Genomic DNA, 13,999 nt, shown 5'->3' on the forward strand with positions numbered 1-13,999 from the left:
TCTGCTCTAAATCTAGCTACTTCCACTTTACAAGCCTTAAATTTAGCCTTACGCTTTACAAGATAAAGTAATTCATAACTTTCTTCTGTTATTTTGTATAACACCCAATAATATTTTCCCATTCTATTTCTATTCTCCTATCCCCAAATGGCAGCAAATTCCTCCTTGCAATAAATGTTGCCTTATTTTTTTTAAAAAAAGCCTTTATTACTTATTTGAATTTTCTACAAACCTATACTTATTATAATTCCCAACATATTCACCAAATTGAATGAATGTTATTGAATGAATGCTCTAAATAAATGTTAACTGTTTTTTAAAAAATAGCATTAAAGATGTTTATAAAAATGAATCTTTTCATATAAAGCTTCACAAATCATAACCTCTCACATAATACCTCATTATACCAAAGAGTTTAAAAAAATCTAGCTTGGACTATCATAATGAGAAGGGCAAGGTTACAGACTGAATCACCGACTTGTCATGTAGCTTTGAAGTGGGCAATGTTCAGACTCTTTCTAATTCCAGTAATTGTCTTACAAGTTCATGCTAAGGTCAGAATTAACAAATACTCACCCAGCATCTTCAAAACACCTAATAGATTGTGAATTATTAAAGATTCAAAGGGCTAGGAGGCATACTCTAAATTTCATAATCTAATCAGCCAGACACTTGTTTTTCAATCAGAAACCACTTACTAAGTGAATACAATGAGCTGGATAGACCCTGCAAGCAGATGACCTCTTTGCAGTAGAGACCTGCAAATGTCTTCTCCGTCTGAGGGTGTCTATGTTTCTGCTGCCACACTCACCGGGGTCTGTGTCTCTGTCTCAAGTTCAACATCCTGAGGGGGTTCGAACTGGTCTGACAAGTCACTATTTCCCTCAGAGCAGAGCTTCCATACCTTACAACTTTACCCCATTCATTCTTTTTTTTTTTTTTAAAGAAGATGTTGGGGATAGGAGTTTATTAATTAATTTATTTATTTTGGCTGTGTTGGGTCTTCATTTCTGTGTGAGGGTTTTCTCTAGTTGTGGTAAGCGGGGGTCACTCTTCATCATGGTGCGTGGGCCTCTCACTATCGTGGCCTCTCTTGTTGCAGAGCACAGGCTCCAGACGCGCAGGCTCAGTAATTGTGGCTCACAGGTCCAGCCGCTCAGCGGCATGTGGGATCTTCCTGGACCGAGGCACGAACCCGTGTCCCCTGCATTGGCAGGCAGATTCTCAACCACTGCGCCACCAGGGAAGCCCTGCCCCATTCATTCTTCAAACCATTTCTTCATGCTAGCTGCCCTTCACTTGGGCTCCCAACAATGGTGTGACTAGGATGACGGGGTCAGAATATGGCCACTTCAGTGGAACCATCTGTGGCACTTTTGGTCACCAGTGGCCGTGGCTGTGACAGACATTCTCAGAGGTAAAAGACCCACTGTTCATACACACCATATATATATATATATATATATATATTTACACTGTAATTAATTCATGAGTAGTCAGCTGTAAAATATTAGTTTATTGAATAATAATAAGTATGGTTTAAGTGTATTTTCTGTAGGATCCTCATTTGTATTTTCCTTTTAGAATTGTAGAGTTTTTAATGAACCAGGGATGGTTCCAGTTTCTTCTTTGGACAGATGGGGGAGGGGGAGGAGAGAGAGATAGAGAGAGAAGGGAGGAGGGAGAGAGAACAAGAGAGAGAGAGAGAGAGAGAGAGAGAAAGAGAGAGAGAGAATAGGAAATACTTCAAATGTTTAAAGACTTGTGGCAAGGTTGTTCAGCAGCCATCAAAGTAGAATCCAGGATTCCAGGCAGTGGGGTCTTCTATTCAACACACTTCACACCATAACCTCATTTTTACATTTTGTCTCGTTTTCTAAAATCAAAACAGTAAAATGAAAGGAGAAAAAGAACCCAATAACATGAGTTCTCAAATTCTCTAAATATTCCTCACTTAGAGTTAAGCTCAGTTAAGAGTCTAGGATGCTACACCCCTGATTTGACTCATTTCTATCCCTGCTGGAATTACCCTTTTCTCTGATTTCTGTCTACACTGCTGCAGGTCCTGGTCAACAACATTGCTGGTGTGTGCCACTAGACACACAGAGTGTTCAGCCCGCCTGCCTCAGTCATAAGGGAACATAGCAGAATGTCTTCCTAGAGGCAAGTGGGTTGTTATATTATCTTTAGTCAAAGGATAAAGATACTAAAGATATTTTGCTTTCTGTTTTGTTTCTTGCCAATTCACTATGACTAAACTGAAAAGGGCTATAAATTCACATAGTGCCAAACTGAATAACAAGGTGTAGTAATTTTTCTTGTTGAATTAAAAATGTAACCCTAACAGGCACATATGTAGCTTCTATGCCTGATTATTACTCTCCCCTCATGTATCTTCCTTTTCCTTACACAGCAGCTGAGACCATATTTCCTCTGGAAATAGACAATGGAATTTCACCCCTTTCCCAATTCAGGTACTAACCAAACTTATTTTTCATTTTTATTTTTTTTCTCAGCTACTTGAGTCATGCCTATGCCAAATTCCTATGAAAAGGGGAAGCAAGTACATTATTTTTCATACATAACAAATAATTCCATTAAAACTAATCATATATGGCCTCAAAACTGAACTTTTTAGCAGAATGATAGCCTGGGCCAAAGCCCATCGCAAAGAAGAATGTGAAAAAAGTGAGAAGCACATAATGCAAGAAAACTCACACTGATGTTGGACTAACCAATGATTTCACCTTATGATGCTAATTTTTCTCCATTCTAATCTTTAAAGAGACTCTTCTGTCTGGAAAGATGAATGGAGCTGAAAAGATGGCAGCGCAAGCTGACGGAATATAGCATCTTCTGATTTAAACAAAGGTGCCTCTGGGAAACTATCAAAGGTTACAAAAGTGAGTAGTTATACAGAAAAATTAAAGAAATTAAAAGGAATCATATTATCCTAGTCAGGGAGTAGATTTTAAAATATGTGTGTGTTTAAAATCTAATTCACTCTGTACAATTTCAGTGGCTGAAGTTTTAGTGCATTAATCAAAATGGGTAGGTGTGGGCTCTGCTTATCCTAAACTCAGACATGCTAAAGGAAAGAAAGATTAATCTGATAAAGGTATCACTATTTCTAATTGGACTGACGGGCAAGTGTAGTGTGGGTGTACGAGGCAATGTCGGGTGAATTATAGCGAAGTGATGAACTACCTTGAAGATGAAGCAATCAAATAGATAGCTCTAAAAATTACCACGGCATCTTTATTAAACACTTTGGTGCAAGTGTGCCTGTCTCGGCCTTCTTTACAAAGAGCAGAAGCACTGTGTTGTATTTGGTGAAATTAAATCTTAATAGGAGAGCATCAGCTAAGCTAACCCTTCACTTACCAAAATTAAACGCTAGATATTCATTTCCTTTCTAAGAGGAGGAGATGACATTTTGATAGTACTTTCAATTCACAAAATAGTTAAACACCCAAGAGAAGAGTTAGCAAACAGTTTTTAAAAATGTCTCTCACATATTTGTATCTGTGCATTGTGCACTCTTTTTAATTAAAAGTAACGTGAAACATTTGTTACTCATCCTTGTCTTTCTTATAATTTAGCAAGTCGTTATTTTGTCTTCAGAAGAAAAGATAATTGTCTCTGAATTATTATGATTGAATTGAATAAAGTCAAGAAGTTTTTAGAAAAAAACGATAATTGTCTCTGAATTATTAGGATTGGATTGAATAAAGTCAAGATGTTTTTGTAATTGGTAGAGAAGAGCAAGTAGTTCCTATTGTTTAACAATTTGCCTTTGTCTGATTAGATAAAAATTTCAAAAAGTGAGACCATAAAGAAAGATCCCCCCAAAATGTACCCCTAATCTCACTATCAAGAGATAACTACCAGTAACATTTTTGCCTTATATGAATGTATACATACATATGTAATACATAAATAAGCACATAAATGTGTGTTTTTTATATATACATACACATTATATATATGTGTGTGTACACTCACACATACACACACACACATATATACATGTTTTTTAATGGAATCAGACTACATAGTTTCCTTTGAATCCAGCTCTCTTTTCTTAGAAATATATTGGAGGCATTTTTTCAAATTAATAAGTAAAGATCTATGTTAACATTTTTAATGTTTTCATAGTATTGCATTTCATGTGTCTTAGCATTTATTTAACTTAACATATACTAATGAGTATTCAAGTTGTTTTCAACCTTTGGCCATTATGAGCAGGATGTATCTTTGAATTAAAATCTGAAATCATACACAAATATGAAAAATTTTATTTAGACTACTTCATGCTGTGAGTCACAAATACTAGATAAATGCTCCAATGGGTAATGGTACTTATTTTATAAACCTTTGAAACTGTAATTCCACTCAGCATTATATGTATGTTTCTCCATTAACTCAGAGTATTTCATATTTCCCCTCATATATTCCTTTGGAGAAGTTAAAAGGAGGTCATTTCTATCTACATTTAACATACTGACTTCCAGTTGGAGTATCCAAAGTTATAAACGTGGGAGAGGCAATACTAACTAAATCTAAGGAACATAGTTGCTTGCATCTACTTTGTGTTCTTTCCAACGGACCAGAGCTTTCCCCTGGTTCTTGGTGTGGGAGGAACCCTGGGGAATTAACTAGCCTGATTTCTCATTCCTGCCTCTTTTCCTTCAACTGTAGTGATCTTTTCTGTCTTCATCCAATATCTCCTTTAAATTTTGCTGATGTCAGAATACCTCCTATTAGTCTCCCTTTGATTGTAATCACTTCTCTACTCTAAAACACCTTAGCAATTAAATACAGCATTCATTGAGAGTTTATTTTGTGATCTTGAATTTTATGTAGGTATCTCTGTTCTTCTCTAGTCTGTAAACTTTGGTCATCAGAGACCCAAGATGCTATTTATTTGGAATCCACTAAAGGCACCTTGCACTTTAAGGAACACACATATTGAATACAGTATTTTAAACTATACTGTATCTATACAGTAATGAGAAATATTTTAGCTTTTGGACACCATCAATACTTTCTCATTATATTACGTAAAGCTATTTATTTACTGTATTAATTAATTTAAAGAGAAAGGGTACTTCAGGTAGTTTTCAGTTCGACTTTGAGTTCATTTTGGAGAAGAGATTTGAAATACAAAATCCATGATTTTTGAATGTTGAAAACCATTAGACTAGAATGAAAGAAATATATGAAGTTGTATTATGTATAAATATTATTATAGCATTTAAAAAAATGTTTGATAGTTAAATCAATCTCATTTGATTTTTTGTTATTTACTATAGCATTTTTTGAAGTACATTTTAGCAAAAATGCATACCTTTATACAATTTGTCCAGCTCTTGAATACAATTTTCCATACTTTGAGAAGAGATCAAATGATGGCAATACAGTTTGGAATTCCTAGGAGGAAAAAGATCAACAATTACCAAAGAAGTCATGCTGATTTCTTATGTTATTTTTGTTATAATTCAAATTATATTAAATTGCTAGATGGATATCATTTAACTGCACTTCAAATTTCCCATCATGCCCTCAAATAAAACAAAATTAGCAGGTAAGCTTTATCAGTTGAAAGCCAGATATATGGATGGACACTTTCTTAAACACATAGTTTTTATGAGTGTGGATGGCCGCCTGGAGAAGCTCTGAGCAACACAGTGACATAGCCACCTGCCTTCACAGAGCTCACAATCTACATGTTTCTCCTTGATCTTGATGATGGTGCATTTGGCTCCTTTTCTGACATGATTTTTCTTCTACATTTCCCCTCATTGAATCACCTCTAGCAACACCTCTGCTTACTGAACACTCTGCCTCTCAGTCTTTATACTTAGAGATGCCTCCACCTAGACAGCCTTGTCTCCAGTTATTCCCATGGTTCATTCCTTCCCTTCATCACATCCCTGTTCAAAGAGACCCTCCCTCACTACCTGCACATAAAATAGTACCCCTGAAACTTTCTATCATTTTAAACGGCTCTATTTTCTTCAGAGCAATTACCATTCTTTGATACTATATATTTATTTTGTGTCCCACATGAGATGGTAAGCTTCATACAGGTAGGTACCTTGTCTTGTGCAAAATAATATTTGTTGACTAAATGAATGAAAAAGGAAAGGTGTTATACCCAAATAATTATAATAGAAGGCCACCTGTGGTAAATATCACAGAAGTGATATAAACAAATGCTGAAGAAGTTCAGAAGGAAGAGAGGACAAATCATTTATTGTTGAGTAACCAAAGAAGCAGCATTTGATTGACAATAGAAACGAATGCTTTTCATGCATGTGAAACAGGCAAAGTCGTTAAAGAGGTAAAGTACTAAATCGACAGTGGATACTGTAAATAAATGGTCAGACTATATAAAAGTATATGTTTCTCCTTTGTAAAGCAGGCTTATCCTCAATGGAAATGATTTTGGACAATTTTATTTTTCTTAAGAAAACCTTGGAAGGAAGGACCTCTGCCCAGGGTCAACCTCTTTAGAGGGTTCCTACCTTACAAACACACAGAAGATAAATGCATTAAAGAACATACAGGAACCTCTGTCACTAGGGATCTGGCTCTCCACTCCAGTACAACAGAGCCCCAACCCTAAATATCTGCTTTTATGAATAAGCCCAGGGCTTAATAATAAGCCTATTCAGGCCCCAGGGAAAAGCCCCACATCTGTTGTTTTGTGTTTATGAAACAAAAGTGACAAAGCCCAAGTGACATGAAGGACAAAAGGTTGTAACAGACACTGCTTTCGAGTACACAAAGAATTTGTGTGACAAAAATGCTTAGTTAAAAGACAAATTAATTAATTCAAATAAAATCCTTCTTTTTGGATAGCATGAATGCAATAGAACTTTATATAATGAAGTATAATTTTCTTGTGGTGCTGAAATCCATATTCTGGCTTTCTTTTTATTTGAAATTGTGATTCTAGGGGTACTCAGGAATCAACATAGTGTTTGCAAGAGTGGCTCATGACATATTGGGAATATTTTGCAATAGTAAGTAATTCATATTACTCTTAAACTTGAATGTATGAAGTTAGGCATATGTGAGAAGCATGATAGTGATTTTTTAATGTTGGCACTTGATGAACCCTGAAGACTAGAACTATGGATTGTTTAAGTTTTATAAATATATATGTATAACAATAATCTAGGTTTCAAAAAAGTAAATGAAAAGGTTTGTTTTGTGCAGATGATCTTAAACTTTTGATATTTTAACTACTTTTTAAAATTTTACTATAATAAATCATTTTGGATATTTAAAAAATTTATTTCTAGTTTTTTCCTCTTATAAAAAAATGAAGTATAGTTGATTTGCAATATTATATTAGTTTCAGGTGTACAGCATAGTGATTCATTATTTTTACAGACTATACTCCATTAAAAGTTATTATAAGATAATGGCTATAATTCCCTGTGCTATACAATATACCCTTGTTGTTTATCTATTTTATACATAGTGATTAGTAACTCTTAGTCCCATACCCCTAATTTGCCCCTCCCTTCTTCCCTCTCTCTTTTGGTAACCAGTAGTTTGTTTTCTATATCTGTAAGTCTGTTTCTGTTTTGCATATACATTTGTTTGTATTCTTTTTAGATTCTGCATATAAATGATACAATGTAGCATTTGTCTTTCTCTGTCTGATACACGTTAGAAATTCAGCTCTACATGAAACGAGGAACATTAGAGAAGAAATAAATGAAGGTAAAGATCTTAATTGATTGTACAGATAACAGTCTTGTTCAAAATAATAATAACAACAATATAATCAGTGATTATAGCTTATGGATAAGGTAAATAAATAACAGCAATATTATAAGGGATGGAAGGGAGGAGTTGGGAATAATCTGTTATAAGGTAGTTGAACTACCCATGAAACAATATAGTGTTATTTGAAAGTGGACTTGGATTAGTCAAAAAACACAAACAGATTAAAAGTAAAGGCATGGAGAAAGATATACTATCTAACATTAAGCAAAAGAAAGTTGGAGTAGCTACATTAATTTCAGATAAAACAGACTCCAGAGTAAGGAAAATAATCTGGAATAAAGATGGACACTACATGATAAAGGAGTCAATTCTCAAAGAAGACATAACTGTCCTTAATGTGTATGTACCTAACAACAGAGCACCAAAATACATGAAGTAAAAACTAACAGAACTGCAAGGAGAGGTAGACAAATTCACTCTTGTAATTGGAGGTTTCAATACCCCTTTGTAAGTAACTGATAGATCTGGCAGGCAGAATGTCAGTAAGGATACAATTGACCTGAACAGCACTATCACTCAACTGGATCTAATTGACATTTATAGACTACTTCATCCAACAATAACCACACATTCTTCTCAAGCTCACATGGAATATTCACCAAGATAGACCACATTCTGAGCCATAAAGTATAGCTTAACAACTTCAAAAGAGTAGACATCATACAAAGTATGTGTTTAGACCACAATGGAATTAAACTAAAAAGTAATAACAAAAAGATAGTTTAAAATTCCTGAAATATTTGGAGATTAAACAATACCCTACTAAATAATACAGAGTCAAAGAAGAAGAATCGAGAAAAAAATTTTTTGAACTAAATGAAAACTAAAATACAACTTGGCAAAATTTGTGGGATGCAGCAAAAGCAGTGCCTACAGGGAAATTTATAGCATTGAATGCATATAGTAGAAAAGAAGAAAGATCTACAATCACTAATCTAAGCTTCCACTTTAGGTAAGTAGAAAAAGAGCAGATTAAATCCAAAGTATGCCAAAGAAAATAAAATCAGAGTAGAAATTGAAAACAGGAAATTAACAGAAAAAAGTCAACAAAACCAAAAGCTGTTTCTTTGAAAAGATCAATAAAATTGATAAACACCTAACCAGACTAAGAGAAAAGAAAGAAGATACACATTACAAATATCAAAAATGAAAGATGGACCATCACTACTGATCCCATGAACATTAAAAGGATAATAAAGGAATTTTTTGAACAACTCTGTTCATAAATTTGATAACTTAGGTGAAATGGACTAATTTCTTGGAAGTCACAATCTATCAAAACTCAAACAAGGAGAAATAATCTAAATATGCCTATAACTATTTTAAAAATTGAATAATTAGTAACCTTCCAAAACAGGCCCAGATGATGTCACTGGTGAATTATACCAAAAAAGGAAGAAATGATACCAATTCTGTATAATTTATTCCAGAAAAGAGATGTACAGAAAGCACTTCCTGACTCATTCTTTTCATCGTCTATAAAATGAAGAAATCTTACAGGGTTGGTGTGAGGATTAAACAGGATAAAACATCTTAGCACTAGCTTTTTCCTCCATCTTTCCTTCAAGGGTAAAAATCTATTCATAGTCTATCCAACATGTGTTTTTAAAAGTTAAATTAAATTCCATTGACACATATGAGAGACTAATTATGGTGCAATAATGTAGTGAAACAGAACTGAAAGGATCTTGATTGTATCCTCCATCAGTAAAAATATTTTAAGCATCCTCAATATATTTTTGGTTATCTGCTTGAAATTCTATATGTGTAACACTGTGATAGTAAAATATAATGTTAAATGATATACAAATGAGGTAAAAATAAATAGAAATTATAATATTTTCTTCCCTCATTCCTTTGGATCTTCTTGTGTACTTAGTTTTGGGCTCCTCTAATATAATGAATGAAGCAACAATTAATTGTGTTATACTTTAACCTGTGCATTCCATTAACATTTGAGCATCTATAGTGTGTCAGCACTACGCTAGATAGCTTCCAACTATCTAGGTAACCAAAACTTAGCTGTGTCTTCCCAGGATCCCTCACAGACCAGTGGAAGAGTCAGAAAATAGGCATTTATAGTTGTGTAGATAAGCAAGGATTGACTTTTCAAGTACCTATACTCTACATCCCCTGACAGAAAATCTTTCACAAATCCTTTATCACTCTTATTTTATTTAAAAGCCCACTTTCTTACTTGGCCCTAGTCAACCAATAACTGTTACCTCTGGTATAGGAAGAGGTGAACACACCATTAAGACAGCTTTGGTTTTGGAAAACATCTGGTGCTGGTTCTCATTTGTTTATAATATTCCTTGGCCAACATGTTATGGGAAAAAACAGGCCACCATGTTATGGGAAGCTATTTATGAGCTCCAGAAAACCACCTGCATGACACTTGTACGTTGTCACTTTTGAAATGGGGGGGTGGGGGACAGCATTCCTGAAAAATAACCTCATCAAGAAAAAACATTGGGGATGTAATTCTAAACACTGCCATAGCCTTTGCGTGCCAGAGCAGACAGCTTTTGCTATTAGCTTTTGACCAGCCAAACACAAATAATCCACTGCCAAAATGAGCTCCTTGGGACAATTTAGGACTCTTTGGAAGTGAATGGCTCTTTGAGCTGGAATGCAGCCCAGGTCCATTTTCAAACCCAAGTCAAAATGACAAAGAGCAAATTTCCTGGGCCACTCACCCCTAAGTGTAGGATTATTTTAGGTTGGCAGCTGCACTGTTTAACTAGTTATTTAAGGCTTTTCATCAGATATTCATGACCAGCTTTAATGTTGGTAAGCAGGATGGAGCTGATAAACTATAGTGGACAAATCCTCCAAGATTAGAAGGACAAGAGGGAAATGAAAGGTTATGCACATATTGTTCAGCTTAAAATATTTTTTATATATTCAGCTCTAAGCTGATTACATACAGGAAAATATTTCCTGAATGAGACTATAGTTAAGTCTGGCTAGGGCTTGGGATTTTCCATAATCTATAAACAACAGTTCACAGGCAGTTTTAAAAGATCACCTGGCATTATTCCTGCACGATCCAACTTTGCTTTCATTGCATGTAGAAAATTCTGTGATGGCAAGACCACCTCCACTGTTTCGACAAAAGAACACACATGCAATGGCTAAGAGCTGTAGGAGTTTTTCTCTTCTTTCTGTTCACTATGAGTTTTCAGGAAAACATTATAAAGCATTCTCTATTATTTGTGTTCTTCTCAATTCCCTAGATTTAGGATTTACAATGTATTTTTTCAATTAAACTATTTGTATATGTTTCTGAAGAAACAACTTTTAGCTGACATTGAGTTGACAATGCAGTGTCAGTCTGAACCTAGAAAGGAAACCAAGTTCATTTGTATATTAAATTATGTCAGAGTCTCACTGAGGGTATTTGCATGGGTGGTTTGAAAACTTGATGACTTCTATTCTGAGGCAGGATTGCTTTGTAGCCAAGCTGACTGGGTGCTTGTTTCCTCATCTAAAAGACAGAGATGAGAGAGACCTTCAAGATGGCGGAGGAGTAAGAAGTGGAGATCACCTGACTCCCCACAAATACATGAAAAATACATCTACACGTGGAACAACTCCTACAGAACATCTACTGAATGCTGGCAGAGGACCTCAGACCTCCCAAAAGGCAAGAAAATCCCCACATACCTGGGTAGGGCAAAAGAAAAAAGAATAAATGGACACAAAAGAATAGGGACAGGACCTGCATCTCTGGGAGGGAGCTGTTAAGGAGTAAAGGTTTCCACACACTAGAAGCCCCTTCACTGGCGGAGATGGGGGGTGGGTGGGGGCGAAGCTTCAGAGACATGGAGAAGAGCACAGCAACAGGGGTGCATAGGGCAAAGTGGAGAGATCCCCACACAGAGGATTGGTGCTGACATGCACTCACCAGCCTGAGAGGCTTGTCTGCTCACCTGCCGGGGTGGGTGGGAGCTGGGAGCTGAGGCTCGGGCTTTGGAGGTCAGATCCCAGGGAGAGGACTGGGGTTGGCTGCATGAACACAGCCTGAAGGGGCTAGTGCACCACAGCTGGCTCGGAGGGAGTCCAGAAACGAGTCTGGATCTGCCAGAGGCAACAGACCATTGTTTCTGGGGCGTGAGGAGAGGGGATTGAGAGCACCACCTAAACGACCTCCAGAGATGGTCGCGAGCCGTGGCTCTCAGAGCGGACACCAGAGATGGGCATGAAGTGCTAAGGCTGCTGCTGCAGCCACCAAGAATCCTGTGTGCAAGCACAGGTCACTATCCACACCTCCCCTCCTGGGAGGCTGTGCAGCCTGCCACTGCCAGGGTCCCGTGATCCAGGGACAACTCCCCTTGGAGAACACACAGCGGCCTCAGGCTGTTGCAACGTCATGCTGGTCTCTGACGCTGCAGGCTCACCCTGCATTCCGTACCCCTACCTCCCCCTGGCCTGAGTGAGCCAGAACCCCCTAATCAGCTGCTACTTTAACCCCGTCCCGTCTGAGAGAAGAACAGAAGCCCTCAGAAGACCTACATGCAGAGGTGGGGACAAATCCAAAGCTGAACCCCAGGAGCTGTGCGAACAAAGAAGAGAAAGGGAAATCTCTCCCAGCAGCCTCAGGAGCAGCGAATTAAAGCTCCACAATCAACTTGATGTACCCTGCATCTGTGGAATACCTGAATAGACAATGAATCATCCCAAAATTGAGGTGGTGGACTTTGGGAGCAACTGTAGCCTTGGGGTTTTCTGTCTGCAACTGACTACTTTCTGATTTTTTTTTTTTTCTTTTTGCGGTATGTGGGCCTCTCACTGCCGTGGCCTCTCCCGTTGCGGAGCACAGGCTCCGGACGCGCAGGCCCAGCGGCCATGGCTCACGGGCCCAGCCGCTCCGCGGCATATGGGATCCTCCCAGACCGGGGCACGAACCCGTATCCCCCGCATCGGCAGGCGGACTCTCAACCACTGCACCACCAGGGAGGCCCTCTGATTTTTTTTTTTTTTTGAGGTACGCAGGCCTCCCACTGTCATGGCCTCTCCCGTTGCGGAGCACATGCTCCAGACACGCAGGCTCAGCGGCCATGGCTCACAGGCCCAGCTGCACCGCAGCATGTGGCATCTTCCCAGACCAGGGCACAAACCCGTATCCCCTGCATCGGCAGGCAGGCTCTCAACCACTGCGCCACCAGGGAAGCCCCTAGTTTCTGATTTTTATGTTTATCTTAGTATAGTTTTTAGTGCTTGTTATCATTGGTGGATTTGTTTATTGATTTTGTTGCTCTCTTTTCTTTCTTTCTTATTACTTTTTAAATTGTTTTATTTTAATAATTAACATTTTTTGCTTTAATGACTTTATTTTATTATTTTATTTTCTTTCTTTCTATCTTTTCTCCCTTTTCTTCTGAGCCATGTGGCTGACAGGGTCTTGGTGCTCCAGCAGGGTGTCAGGCCTGAGCCTCTGAGGTGGGAGAGCCAAGTTCAGGACATTGGACCACCCGAGACCTCCCGGCCTCAAGTAATATCAATCAGCGAGAGCTCTACCAGAGATGTCTGTCTCAATGCTAAGACCCAGCTCCACTCTATGACCAGCAAGCTACAGGGCTAGACACTCCATGCCAAACAACTAGCATGACAGGAACACAACCCCACCCATTAGCAGAGAGGCTGCTTAAAATCATAGTAAATTCACAGACACCCAAAAACACACCACAGGACGCAGTCCTGCCCACCAGAAAGACATGATCCAGCTTCATCCACCAGAACATAGGCACCAGTCCCCTCTACCAGAAAGCCTACAAAACCCACTGAGCCAACTTTAGCCATTGGGGGCAGACACCAAAAAAACGGGAACTACGAACCCGCAGCCTGCGAAAAGGACACCCCAAACACAGTAAGTTAAGCAAAATGAGAAGACAGAGAAACACACAGCAGATGAAAGAGCAAGGTAAAAACCCACCAGACCAAACAAATGAAGAGGAAATAGGCAGTCTACCTGAAAAAGAATTCAGAGTAATGATAGTAAACATGATCCAAAATCTTGGAAATAGAATGGAGAACATAAAAGAAACATTTAACAAGGACCTAGAAGAACTAAAGAGCAAACAAACAATGATGAACAACACAATAAATGAAATTAAAAATTCTCTAGAAGGGATCAATAGCAGAAGAATGGATAACTGACCTGGAAGATAAAATAGTGGAAATAACTACC

At 37.8% G+C, this 13,999-nt stretch overlaps 1 protein-coding gene across 1 annotated transcript in view; it reads right to left on the reverse strand.

Annotated features, from left to right (window-relative positions):
- Positions 1-1,512: 1,512 nt before the first annotated feature.
- The window catches only part of SPATA17 (spermatogenesis associated 17), a 172,162-nt gene continuing 159,675 nt past the window's right edge, over positions 1,513-13,999 (reverse strand). The window contains exons 10-11 of the mRNA XM_060088662.1: positions 5,351-5,433; positions 1,513-1,876 (exon numbers count right to left, since the gene is read on the reverse strand). Coding sequence (XP_059944645.1) covers positions 5,353-5,433 — 81 coding nt within the window. The 3' untranslated portion in view covers positions 1,513-1,876; positions 5,351-5,352. The remainder of the gene's footprint in view (positions 1,877-5,350; positions 5,434-13,999) is intronic.

The sequence above is a fragment of the Mesoplodon densirostris genome, chromosome 2, assembly GCF_025265405.1.
Source record: "Mesoplodon densirostris isolate mMesDen1 chromosome 2, mMesDen1 primary haplotype, whole genome shotgun sequence".
NCBI lineage: Eukaryota > Metazoa > Chordata > Mammalia > Artiodactyla > Ziphiidae > Mesoplodon > Mesoplodon densirostris.